We start from the raw sequence: 15,006 nt of genomic DNA, 5'->3' as shown, positions 1-15,006 counted from the left end.
GCGAGTATTTAACATACATTGGAGAAAATAATAATGGGAAAAATCGTCTTTGAAATTCAAATACTAATTACTTAACTATAATTATTGTGGGAATATTTTTTGAGGGATCTAATTCTGGAAATTCTAATTTAAAACCTTTTCTTAGCTGAAGCGTACAGAACTAGACACGAAATAAAATTTTGAGTATAGTTTTAAGAGCCGTATCATTTTTCACGTGAGCCGGAAAGTAAGTGAGATGCTACTCGAATAATAAAATAAAGTTATACGTCGAATTAAGCCTGTTGTTGTAAGGAAATTTAAGTAAATTTTATGTAAAAGAACGTTATGACATGGTGAAGAGTAAAATAATTTTTTTTTTTATTTCATCAAAAAAATTTTTTCATAGACCTTGGCATATATGTATATGTATATACAAATATTCAATAATCGAATACCGTTAGAACACAAAATTTAACATATTGATGTCATGTTATCCTTAAGATCTATAACAAAATATTTATGTAAATTTATTCTTTTATTACTTTACGAATTCTTTTAACATTTACATATATGTATACAAAAATTTCCTTATGTGCATAACATATAACTACTACTAAAAATATGAATTATTTATTAGTTATTTCATGATTTTATTGAATTATATATACATATTTGAATACATATTATATATATGTATATTCAGATTCTTCAAATTTATCTGATTGTTTTAAAGGTTACATTATGTAGATTTAGTATCGTAATATATTGGAAGCTTAGAACACTAAATTATAGAGGTGAAATTTAGATTTTAGACTATAATCAATTTGATATTAAAAATATTTTATACAAAATTTTTTAATATTTTATAAAATCATTTCATATGGATTTGGAAACTTGTTTTTATTATTTTTTTAATTTAATATTGGCGAATTCAAAGTTAAATACATAGTAATGCAAGCATAGTTTTACATTATTTTTTAAATCATAATATATGCACATACAGTTTTGGTTCCATCATCAGTGAGTGATGGCAAATTTTAGAGGAAATATAAATACGGTGCCTAATTGAAAATTAAAATAAATAAAATATTTTAGTTTTTTTTTTTGTAGAGAATAACTAATATAGCTGGTTACCAAAGGAATAAATAATTTTGCATACTTTTAGGGATTTTAATTAATTTTTGATTACAAAGTAATTGTATAAAAAGAAATAAAATTACTTTGTATTCAAAAATTAAGGTACATATTGCATTGAATTTCTTTTACATTAAATTTAAGTTAAAAAAAATAATCATTATTTAAAATTCTTAAGTAAATTAATAAATTTTTTCTAGACTTTTCACACTCTTATCAAATAAAATAAAAACTGTTCATTCTGCTTCTCTTAAATTTTGCTAGAATTCTTCCTAAATATTGCTTGTGTTAATTTAATACAACCTTACATAATGCAAGAAATTTTATTTAAAGTATTATTTAAATAACTTAATCGTATTAATTAAAAAATAATATTACCTGTTGGTGGGATGAATGCAAACATTAATTTCCAAAAGAGTGTTAGAAAATGCATAACATAATCTGCACATGATGGTGATTTTCCTTCTACTTCACCACCTTCTTCGTCTTCATCATCACCTTTTTTAATTAAAAAAATGAAGTAAGAAAAAAATATTACGATTAAAAATAATTGTAAAATAAAGTTAAATATTTTAACATTTAAACTGTTTAGCTCAACAACAAATATTTACTTTAATATATTCATATATATACGTATATTATATATTATTTTATAGAATTGTAACTGAATACAATTAAAGTGTGAGCATTATTCGAGCGGTCTCAATAATTTGTCATGATTTCTACCTTTGCAGGAAAAATTAAATTTTGATAGAAAAATTGAGATAATTGCGTTACGTAATACGTGAATAATTCAAATCATTTTGTTTTGTTATTTAAAATGGATCCATTGGTTAGAATAATTATGAATTAGAGTTTTAAAAAATTTTCTTTTATATTTTAAGTTTTTATACAATTTATTTATAATCTTAAATATCTAATATTAGCTTAATGGAAATTTCTTGAAACAACTGCAGGAACGAGTTAAAGGCAGAAAAATTAAAAAAATTTTTCTCCTCGGACTGGACTCGAACTAGTGACCTACTCCTTTTTAGGCGGACACTCTATACCAACTGAGCTACAGAGGTATGAAGAAATTGCCGACGAAATGTTTTTCACATTGCTTTATACTGTAACCCACATGATTACTAAATATTTGTTTACATTGAGTTGCTACATGCAATCTACTATTTGAAACATACAACCACAAGAACATATATAAATAGAAATTTCCATTAAGTTAATATTATTAGTGTAATAAGAACATTACTTTTGTATTTATATATTTATAGCAAACCTGTTATCCCAAAAACAATTAAAGAAAAATATAAAAATGTTGAAGTTGGCACTCTTATTTAAAAGTTTTAAAATTTATCTATTAAACTTAAAATAGTAATTTTTATTAAAACATAAGCACTTTCCAATTTAAAAATGTTTAAACTCATTAAAAGATAAGTTGCTAAACACAAGTTTATTGTCATAAAATTAAAATTGTATAAAAGTTCTTCAATACAACGGCAAATTTTTATTAAAATTATTTTTGCGTCATGGAAATTTCAAAATTTTTGAAAATTCAATTAAATTAAAAAAAAAAATTATTCCATTTCTCTATAAATTCTCTATATAGCTGTATACAAAAAAAAATTATTTAATATATAAAAAATATTTATTAACAATACAAAATATTCGTTGAAGACTCTTTTAGTTGTACTCAAGAACTTTTATAAATAATGCGCTTTCAATTTTCACTGTTATTAATTAAATCAAAAATTATTTTAATTTGTATATATGTAATTATGAAAAGCAAGTAGCAACCATAGAATTATTTATTTCAATTTGTATGAGTCAAACTTTTGAAGGTATTAAAATAACTTTAAATCGCTGAACAGTCGTGATTTGTAAAAGAGTGCGCTTAAAACGGAAATGTGTAGGTGTTATACTCCGTTTCGAACATTATTTTGTTCTTCAATGCTACTCAAGAATATTGAATAATTTTATTTAAGAAAAAAATAAGCAATAATCTTACCAGCACTAACTGTTAGTGCCTCCGTAAATTGTTCCTTCCAAGATGATGTACCAATAAGAAGCGAAGCATTCGCTCTTTGCACTAATTTATCGACAGTATTCTGAAATCATTTAAAATTTTCTATTATTATTCAAAATTATTTGAAAAAAAAAAATTTGAAAATAAAATTTATTTAGGTAAATAATTGAATTTTCTGAAATGTTCACTTTTTTTTTATTACTTTCCGTTTCTTGAATATTAAAATTGTGCAAAAAAAAAGAAATTATTCTTTTTCTTCCGGAAATAATGAAATTATTAATAGTGAAAATTTTAAATTGCTACTTTTTCTTCATATCTAATTTACATATATAGATAAAAGTATTTACAATATATAATACGGATATAGGTAAGTAGATGAAAAAAATAATTTCTATATGTCAAAATTACGAGTATTCGACAGGAAATGAGAGGAAAAGAAATTTTATTTTTTTATGTTAAATTTGAATGATTTCTTATTGCAGATTGTATTGCAGAGTATGTAGGCACATGTGAAATCATTTGCATTATAATTAAGTGTTATATAAATTAATATAGGACTTGATTTTGGTCTAATATATGATGAAGTATTTTGGTAATATATTTGATTTTATACGAGTATAATACACTTATAGACATGTACAAAATATTTTTATCAAAGTATGTTATTGGATAGAGTGTTATAATAAGATCCTGAATTCATTTTAAATATTTGAAGTAATGAGAATAATAATAATTTTGCAGAGAAATAAGAGAGGAAAAAATTAACATTTTTATGCATTATTGGCAGAGATATGGGTATATAAAGAATTTTAGTGTTTAATCATGTAGAAACTTTTGGTTTTGCATGACTTTTTGCTTGCATTTAAAATGTGAAATAAAATTAGATGAATTTTAAGATGATTATATTCAAGGATCTAATTTATCGGTTAATCGAAAGGTGATCGTTACCAACATGAAAATTTAAGTAACAAGTTCAAAAATCATATTTCAATAGGTACAAATCTAGTTAAAATATAATCACAAATGCAATAAAATTATTGTATAACACTATCAATTCATCCAAAACTGTGTGGTTAATATAAATGTGAAATTATATTATTTATTTATATTAATATTTATATAATTCAAATTCATATTTCATTTATATACTTTTACTTCACTTATATAAGTTTATTCAATTCTGGTTTGCATCCTTTACAATTTCATTTCCACAGAATTATTAATTAAAATTGCATATAAATTTATTGCGTATTAATTTTACTGCACACAGAAGTATAAATATTGTTATGTATATATGTATGTATATGCGGAGAATAAAACTATTTTTCGTCGTTAGGCTCTGAATCTGACAAATTTCAGAGGTTTTTATTAAAATTATATATATAAAAAAAACAATATGTTTTTCCTTTGTGGCTTGTTTTTAGAAACCAAAAATATATTTTTGTTCATAAAATTAAATAAAGAGTAAATTGAACTTTAATACGGAAAATAATAAATACATACATATATTATATATGAGCAGTGTGAGAGTATGTATCACATTATGTAGAAGGAATTCACTTGATTGTTATTAATTGTTTTTTTTCTCTCATTTATAATACACAATAGTTGTGTATATTTAATTGTGTAATGTCCTTGTTTAAAAAAAACCAACTAAAGAATAAAAAAATATTATTTAATCCTTGATGTTGTTTTCTATATTATATAAAAAAATTTCATACCTATATGAAAAGTAGGAGTGAATATGTGTTTGAAATCAGTGTTTCTTTCAGTCTTTAATTTTTGTGCTTACTTATATTTCACATTGGTATATATGGGATTTTTTTCATGTTTTATTGTTTGAACATTTTATTATTTAATTTTTATTATATACAGTGTAGGTATGAATGCAAATATGTTATAATAAATAAAATTCAGGTTGATAAAATTTGTGTGTTTACTTAAATTTATATGAATATTTATTTTACAATTAAAATTTATTTTTATTTATTTTACTCTGATGAGTAAACGATGGTTACAAATATAATGATTTATTCATTGTGTAAAAGAATTGTATAAATTATGGAATACAAGTAAATATATATATATATGTATATATATAGTTATTTTGGTTCTGTAATATTTTACAAAAATTTATAAAGGTGCATTTAATCTATTAATCAAAAAAATTGTATGTATGCACTATAAAAATTTTACATTACAATAAATTATAGTTTTACATACGTTCCACAAATTATAATTTTCTGTTATTTCTGGATAAATTTGCATTGCAGAAAAGGGTAGGTTTTTTTCTTTTATAAAATGGAATTTCGAACTAGAAATGTGCATTTTTTCTAAAATTAAAGTAGTTACTAATATAATTAAAAGATTTTATGCTTGGTCAGCGCGTTTTATAATTGAAAAATTCACGCTGAATAACACACTTTTATAGTGCAATTTTTTTTGCACTAAAATCCTTGTTACTCTAAAATCGGAATTTATTACCGGAAGAGTAGTAAAATCCAATGAAAATTTTTTACAGTGTATGCTTTTGTGGAGAAATTGTAAAATAAATATTCGAAATGCACCAAATATGTTTGGGAATTAACACAAAATAATTTTTTCATATTGAATATAAAATTTTTTGTTTTGTAATCACTCAATTTATAGTGCATTATTATTAAATAATGTGTTTGCTTAAAAATGCTGGCATTAAATAATTATGTTTTGCACCATAATTTCAATTGTTTGCATTTTACAAAATATTTAATATATGGTCATTTTAGATTGCATTTTATTTTAGATTCGAGTGTACTATATAAGAGTTATTTATAAATAAGAAATTGTTATTTACTAATTTTATTTATTATTATCTAAATATGTATATGATGGGCCATAATGATTATTACACAAATTTTAATATACAGAATAAGAATAAACAAAACAGGCGTTAATAAACAAATTAAAATTGATTATGATGAGTGTTTTCCGTAAATTGAGTTAAAAAACATTTAAGAGTGGTAATGTATTCGTTTGTGTTATTATACGTACAATTTTTACAAAAACTGGTATTATATATAGAATTATTTATTAATAAATTTTTAAGAAATGTAAAGAATATCTGAATTTCTCAAGAACGTAAATTTATATTGGGAAAACGATGATGTGCTTCTATGAAGAAATTTGTAATTTTAAATATTATGTTATATGAAATTAAAATTTTGTTATACTATTTGGTAAAGCAAAATTTTTGTATGTAAGGTAACAACGACTATTCGTTAATAATTAAAAATTACTTTGTATGAAGTGCATAAAAGTTCTTTTATCTAAGTATACCTTATTACTATATGCATTGCAAAAATGTTATCATTGATAATGTTATACGGAAATTTTATGCAAAAAATACGATATTTAAATTTTTAGTATATACGTATAATAGCATAAGTATATAATATATATGCATATGTATGCATATTGCAGGGTGATTCATGATTAATCTTCAAAATTTGAAGGGTTCTTGAAAATTTCAACTGAATTTTAATAATTTTCAACATTCAATTAAACAATGTGAATTTTAATAATTGATAGAGACGAAAAATATAAACAATTTTGAAGATTTTGTTTATACCTTTAATTAAAGTTTTTGGAATAGTTTTTTCGCTGTATCTTCAAAAGTTTAACAGAATTTTTAATATTTGAATGCTTAAATTAAAGCTTAAGAAACGGTAAAGAATTCTTTAAAAATTTGTTTTGAATTTTCAAAAAATTTCATGTTAAATTGTCGGGGTAAGGAAAACAAAAAAAAAAAGAATAAGGGGAACAATTTGAATTTTTCAAAAATCAGAATGTCAAGTTGTTTAATAGCCCATTCAAAAAAAAAAAGAAATAAAAATTTCCTGAAAATTCGTTAAAATCACTGTACTTAGGGGATGTGAGTTTTGAAAGCAGCTACTTCGGAACGAAAATTTTACCCATTTTTTGTACCCACAAAATTTTTGGTAGTAAATACCAAAATTTTTTAAGGCAATAATTATCGAATCACCCTTTCTGATGAAATGATAAAATTTAACGGGAACTGAACGGAAAAGTAAAATAAATAAAAAGTTAAAAAAGTACGGGAATTTTTTACTGAGAATAAGCCAAAAAATTTTTTTTTTGTTCTTTTGTTTTTATCTTACTTCTTTTTATTTCATATCATTTAAACACAAAACAAAAAAAAAAAAGCAAAAAAATAAAAATTTTTACAAGGATAAAAAAAAATAATAATTTTAAAGGTTTGTTAATTTTTATTATTTAAATTTAAATTCGAATTTAATAAAAATTACCTTAAATTCTTTGCTTTCCTTAATTCTTAATTGCGCCCGAATAACTTCACCAATTTTTGGTCGACCTAATAAAGCCATTTTATCTTCTTCGGTTAAATCTTCAGGTGCTTTTGCTTCAGCTGCCTGCACAAGTCCTATCAGTTCATCATCTATATATATTGTTCGATTTTCATATATACATTCATATATATTTTGTAAATGTTATACAAGAAGACGATTTTTTGATTCCCAAAATATTCGAAACATTTGTTCGAAATTTTTTTTGCCATAAGTGAAAGTTAAAATGAAAATTTAAAAACAAAAAACAAAAAATAATTTAATTATCAAATAACAGTAAAAAATTTATACAATATTAAAAATATTTTAATTAAAAATAAATATAATTATATATGTACGGATATTTATATTTAAATATGGAAAAAAAACCTTCTATTTAAAAAAAGAACTATATTATGTTCATAAACAAAAACCAAGGGAATTGAGGATTTCGTATAATTAATTTTTATAAGAAATTAATTTTTTTTCAAATATCAACATTATAGAGGTGGATACAATTTGTTATTAAAGTACATTTTAAAAAAATAATGGAAAAAAAAAATAGGATAACAAAAATATTTGTTCTTAAAAATATTTTTTTTTTTCTTTTTTTTTTGATATTATATACCAATCCTACTAATACATTTAAAATTGCTTTTTAAAATTCTATTTTTTTGTTTTATTTTCAGAAAAGGAAAAAACAAAAAAAATGTGAAAACAACACAAGATTTAAATTCTATACAACACAAACAATCAACATTAAAAAAATAAATTTAAACATTTTTTAAGATTTCTAAGGTGAACAACATTTAAGAAAAAAATATTGCATACTTATAGGATAAACGATTAACAACAAATGCAGAATTATAATAACAGTAAGTAGGTATAATATTCTTATTTAACTAACAATAAAGGAAACTTAAAGGCGATCTATTTTATAGAAATATTTTTAATTAGAAAATAATTTGTGTTTTTATTTTATTAAAATTTTCAACTAACATATAAAATTATTCGAAAATATATTTAAATAAAATACAATATTAAAAGAAAATCTATATTTTAAAATTTGAAGAAATTAAGCCGTATTTTGCTTTCTGTGATTTCCGTACTTACATAAATATGAAAAATTACATGCAACTTTGAAATAATTTAGTTGTAGTTCGTTTTTGCAAGACCATTGTATATAAATCTGGAGTAACCAATTGTACTATTATAACAATTAACATTTTATGTAAAAACTTATATATTTTGAGCTCTATGATGATGAAATAATGACGTTTCGAAAACTATTTTAAAAAAATTATTTTAAAATTTAATTGCACTCGGAAACTGTGTTATTGCCATGTGCAACTCAAGATATTCATGAGCGGGTTTTGCTACGTAATTCGATTTTCGTGAAACAATTTTCGTATTTGCAGAAATGGAAAGGTAGTATTATACAAATTGGTTGGTACTACCTTATCATTTTTTCCTAGTACGAAAATCTTTTCATGAATATCGAATTACATAGTAACTACTGCCGTACTATGCTTATTTTTAATAATTAATATTTCTATACAGTCTAGTACTGTTAATTGCTACATTATTTTAATATTTTTAATTATCAATTTTTTAAATGTAGAAAATTAATTAAATACTTTAAACAATGCCTGAAAATGTTTCTGAATTAAGAAAAAATTTACATCTATTAAAATAAATTGAAAAATTAAGTACAAGAGTATATAAGAGACTTTATATAATTAAATTTTAAATTAAATTATAATTTTTAATTAAAAAAAAAAAGCGTTTTTGATATTTCTCATGTTGTTTTTTTGAAATTTTAAAATTTTAATAGAAAATGTCTTATTTAAAAATTTAGTAGATTCCATTGAATTGGTATAGAAAGAGCGCGTCTTATGGAAATTTATTTTCAATTAATTTTAATTTCTTCATTAAAAGAAATTTGTGAGTATTATTTGATTGTATACATTTAATTTTAGAATGAATTTGTTAATAATTTTAAGAGATTATTATAATAAAGTTTTCAATTTTAATTGTAATGGAATTTTAACTACGAGTACCTACGCGAAAAAATTATATAGAATAAATTAATTATAATATACAAATGAAAAATATGATTAAAATTTTTTAAAGTAATTGCACATTAATTGAAATTAATCTCAATTTAAATTAATTGAAACAATTATCAGATTTATTTATTTTATTAGAATCCTTAAATAAATATCTTAATAGTGGAATTTTGATTTCGTATACATTCAGTCAATTAAAGTATTTGAGTTTGTCAATTTTGAATTACAATATTTTTCTACAGCATTTCTAATATCGATTGATTTTTGATGTCATAAATAATAATTTAAATTTAATAAGGCAAGCTCTTAAATCTCTTTTGATGTAAATCATATAAATTATTCAACTTAACATAAAATTAGGATGAACAATAAATTTTAAGATAATTTGTTTAAAAATTTTTCGTTAATATTCATTAAAGAAAATAATTTTGCTAATTTCCATCAAGATCTTTCTAATGTATTTCAAATTGTGAGCATAATTCAAATATATACATATATTTATTATAATAAAATATTCAGAATTTCAAATATTAAGAATTTTATTATATTGAACCCTGTAAACAGTTAACATGAATAATTCATGTAATTCATATAATGTTAATAAAATTTAATAAATTGTACAGATAATGAATGATTCTTAGAATTTTTTATTATAAGGATAAATTATTGAAAAATTTTAATGATATTGTTAATAAAATGAGTGAAAAAAAATTTAAATTTAATCGGTTATTTACATAAAACTCAATAATATTTTATATTTAATTCACAATTAAATAATCAAGAGATTTGAAAGAAAAAATAAAATTATTTTTATCTTTAAGAGTATTATTGCAAACTGTTGTTTGTCGAAACACAATTAAGATTACTTGAAAGGAAATTCAATTCAAAATAAGGCTTTGAACTTAGGGTACGCATTCAAGGCTTATACTGGTGTGTTGCCCTATTCCCAGTTTATATAATTCGGCTTCTCTTATTTTGTTCTAAAAATAATTAAGACTTTACCGTATTTACGCCAATAATAATTACTTCATACTTCAGAATGCTAGAATTCCTAAGTATTTGTGTGAGAACGGATCTTTTTTCCTCAAATCAATTTAAATTAAATTATTTTTTTCAATAATAAATAGAAAAGAATAAAGTTTTATATTTTATTTGAAAAACAATAATCTTAAATTGTTGTATATATGTATATAGTAGAATTTCTCATATTTTCCTTTTATATAAAATTTTCAAATTGTTTTTAATGCGAAAAGAATTTATTCATCTGAAAAATATTCATCTTTATATATACATTCTTCTTAAATATTAAAGTTTTGAGTTGAAATTTTTGTTGAGGAGGAAAATGAACATTAAAATTTATGTCACAAACACAACGATTATTGTACTTTTTTTTTGTTTTAAAGTCAAAAAATTTTCTTATCATAATAATTTTCTTTTTATAACAAAATTTTTCAAATTTTATGTACATATTTGCGTCACCATTAGAATGAAATTATTCTATGTATGTGCTTATTATGAAAACAATGTACTTATCATATACAGTAAAAACATATAATCATGTCAGTGAAAAAGTAAAATGTTATAATAAATGTAAAAAAAAGAAGATAACACATACGCGTGTAATGTAAAAATACCGATGATATGCGACGTATATAGTTATAAAATCATGTTATCCATTTTATAAACACAAAATATTATAATAATAATTCTCATTTCATTGTAGAATATTTAAAAACAAATTAAATAAATTTAAAATCGAATAATAATGTGAAATATTTAAAATGTCACCATATATAACAAATAAAAGTTTTGAATATGTAGAACAAAAATTGAAAAAGAAACTCATCCTTATTGTGGTTTTGGTTAGAACACATACACATTTTTTTCGTATTTTATTTACTTTCGAAAAGTTATTTTTGGGAAAAAATTATATTTATATGAGCAGACATACACAACTGTAGCATTATAAATTGTAGTATAATTGTAGAAAACGTTAATGTAATTAACAATGTGCTGAAAAAATTTTTAATACACGTCTCCTGAATATTTTTTGTTTTAAATTTTAAGTTATTTTTCCAAGTTATTCAATTTATTCATTCAGCTGGAATTTAATTACAAAATATTTTTTAATATACTATGCATTTATATCAATGTCTATTCGTAAATTTATTGATTGATTGATATAGTGACAGTGCTAGCAAGGTTTTGAATTGAATTAATTATAAAATGAAATCTGATGATTTTTTGTAGATTTCTAGGTGTGTAAAAATGGGGTAACGAGACGCACTGTCCTGATGAGCTCAAGTAACTTGTGAGAGTCAAGTATTTCCCTTTTTCTACGGACGAGTGCATCACATTTCTCTGAAAAGATTACTGAAGTCTCCCCATCCTTCTCACAGGGGCATGAAGTGTCTCCACTATTTAGTCTAAGCGAATGATAGTTTAACTCAAAAATTTTACAAGTACATCATTTTAATGTATATTAATTTATCCGAATAAGTTGTGTTGATTAAATCACTAAAATCTTGAAATTTTAGTGACAATACCTTTACTTCAATTTAACTTATTAATATTTAAAATAATTTCAAAACACAATTTTGTTAGTTCTATGACTTTCATATTTCTAACATGTAACACTCTTGAAGCAATTTAATGTATATAGAAAATTTATACATTTCTTATATAGATAAATAAAATGTCAAAAGAATAAAAGTTTTATTCAAAAAAAAAAAAAACAAAATATAACAATAATTCAACAATTTGGAATTCACCTTAGGTTAATAATGCCCATTACTTATTTTTCGTATCTATATCTTATATATGCAAATAATTCCGAATTTTAAATATTATCCCACATAATTTTATTATTCCATTATAAAGTATTGGGGAAAAAAAAACAAATATCCTTAAATGTCACGAGTATTATTGTGAATTCAACTTGAATAAAATATTGTAGCTATACTATATATCAATATTTTGTATAACATATTACATAACTATATAACTTTAATATAAATTAAATATTCTTGATATTTACATATTATAATGCTATTATTTAAAAGGATAAATATATTTATGAACATAAGTGTATATTTTGTGTTTACATTTCTAATGTATCCCTTTAACACCACAAAATATTTATTTTGTATTGATATTATATTTTGTATCAATATCCATTTTAGATCTCTGATAATCTATAATAACAGTCATGTAAACTCAATTTATAATAATATTTAAAAACAAAAAATAAAAATGTAGTAAAAGGATAATAAACATTCTTATATACAAATAAATATCCTACATATAAATATGTTATAAAAATAAAAGAAAATCTTTGTTTTGAAATTGTAAATTCCTCCAATATAAAGCGAGCGCTATGTCAACGCTTTATTTATGACAACAACATGTAGTGTATTATGACATATTCATTGAAATTGCATACGTATAGTAAGAAATAAGAAGAAAATAGAAATAAAATAGAAAAAAAAAATATAAATAGCTACATGTATATGGTGTGAATAGTAGAAGAGTTTCTTGGAATAGAACAATATAAATTGTATAAAATATTTTTTATAACAAGTACTTTAAGCAATTTTATATTGTACATATGTAAAATCCTTATTATACACAAAGTAAGTTGAAATTTTTAACTTATATACGCATATTATATAAGGGCGAAAATAAATTGGTAATTTCTCTTATTCGTTTATATAAGTAAGTTTATGTAGAACAGATGTTACATCCAGAATAATAATAACATCGAATAACGCTGCTTTTATACGCTCTTTTTGTATTTAAATATTCGTTTAAAATTTTTTAAAGAATAATTTGTATTATAAAATCGTGTATTCATATTCGTATATACATATTTAAATTTATGTATAACAATATGTGATAATATAAAAGTTTATAATTTTATAAAAGTTTTGTTATCCTTTATTTTTATCAATAATATTTTGAATAGCAGTAAATTTTGAAAATTTAACTTTTATTTAAGATACGAATTTTTGTTGTTTTTTTTTTTTTGATAAATTTAGTTTATTAAATTTCAATTAAGAGTAAGAATAAAATTTAAGAATGTGATGATTAAATTAATTTGCTAATATTTTCTGGGGATTGTGTTTTTGATGGCAATGTATATATTATTATATATCGTATATGTTTATCCTGTTCATTCGAAATTGGAAATGGAATATTTGAGTTTTTCAAGGTGATTTTTGAAATTTTAGGGTATGTTAAACTTATTGCACATAATATATAATTGTATATATGTATTCGTATATTCAAGGTTTGGAATATTATTTTCAGTACCTTGCCTTATAACACGAAAATAATTTGGAAATTTTACAATTGCTTGAGCATAAATTTCAAGGTTAAATTAAAAAATTGTTGTAGATTAACAATTCGCAAATCATAATTGATATATTTAAATATATCAGAACTTCATGTTCATTTCTAATTGTGACTAGGGTCCGTATTAAAAAATATTATTAATTTAAGTTGTATAAACTATAAATTAGTACTTTCATACCAAATATCATGAATTACACAAATAGTTTTTTGAAATATTTAAAAATAGCTTTATAAAATTATGGCAGCTACCTTAAATTATCAAAACCATTTTCCTAGAACTTCTATAATATATCAGAGCTATAATTGGACATATGACTGCTAAATTTTATGAAATTAACTGTATTAGTTTTTCAAATAATTGAAATTAGCTTTTGGGAATTTTGGGCTGGAACCGATAAAGCTATTTCACTGAACCTCTTAGGATATGTTTTAGTTTTAATTGGACAAATGATTATAAAAATGTCTATATTTTGTTCACCCTTTCACCCTTATTGTAAATTTCATTCGTAGTACTGAAATTTGGAGAAATTACGATATCTATTGTTTTTTGAAATGCATATTATTTTCTTAAATATCTATTATGAAGTTTAAAAAATCAACATGTCAATTGATAGATGTAATAAAATAATGATTTTAATACTCCGAAAAATAACGTTGCCGTTTCAGATTCATAATCACTACGCGTGAGATTTGTAATTACTAAAAAGTGTACGTGCATAACTTAGTTTTGAAATTCATAGAACTCTACGAGTGAGATTCACAATAAGGGTGTTTATCTATATTATATATTCCCTTTATGATTTTATAAACCAGATCATAGAATTGTTATCCCCTGAACATGCTTCACATGAATACATATAAAAATATAGTATAACATAAAATTATATTTGTAAAATGTTACAAAGAATATTTTAATGTATGTAATTTTACATTGAAGAATACAATGAAAATTATTTATGAACTATATTTCTTCTGATCTAATATCTATAGTAATATTAATTTGGTTATATAAAAGATAAAGCAATTCATGTATATATTTATGTGTACAGTATCTTAATAAAAATTTTACAACAAACATGAGAGTTCTACATAAAATTTTCATACTGAT

The 15,006-nt window shown here is 21.9% G+C and overlaps 1 protein-coding gene across 1 annotated transcript in view; it reads right to left on the bottom strand.

Moving 5' to 3' along the window:
- LOC129618480 (sodium/calcium exchanger 1-like) overlaps positions 1-15,006 on the bottom strand; it is a 33,211-nt gene that overhangs the window by 1,480 nt on the left and 16,725 nt on the right. Inside the window, exons 3-5 of the mRNA XM_055533264.1 lie at positions 7,441-7,589; positions 3,119-3,218; positions 1,492-1,611 (exon numbers count right to left, since the gene is read on the bottom strand). Of these exons, the coding sequence (XP_055389239.1) occupies positions 1,492-1,611; positions 3,119-3,218; positions 7,441-7,589 (369 nt within the window). The remainder of the gene's footprint in view (positions 1-1,491; positions 1,612-3,118; positions 3,219-7,440; positions 7,590-15,006) is intronic.

The sequence above is a fragment of the Condylostylus longicornis genome, unplaced genomic scaffold, assembly GCF_029603195.1.
Source record: "Condylostylus longicornis isolate FDR11 unplaced genomic scaffold, ASM2960319v2 ptg000007l, whole genome shotgun sequence".
NCBI lineage: Eukaryota > Metazoa > Arthropoda > Insecta > Diptera > Dolichopodidae > Condylostylus > Condylostylus longicornis.
Note: the sequence above shows the minus strand (reverse complement) of the source record. Positions and strands in the feature narration are given on the sequence as shown.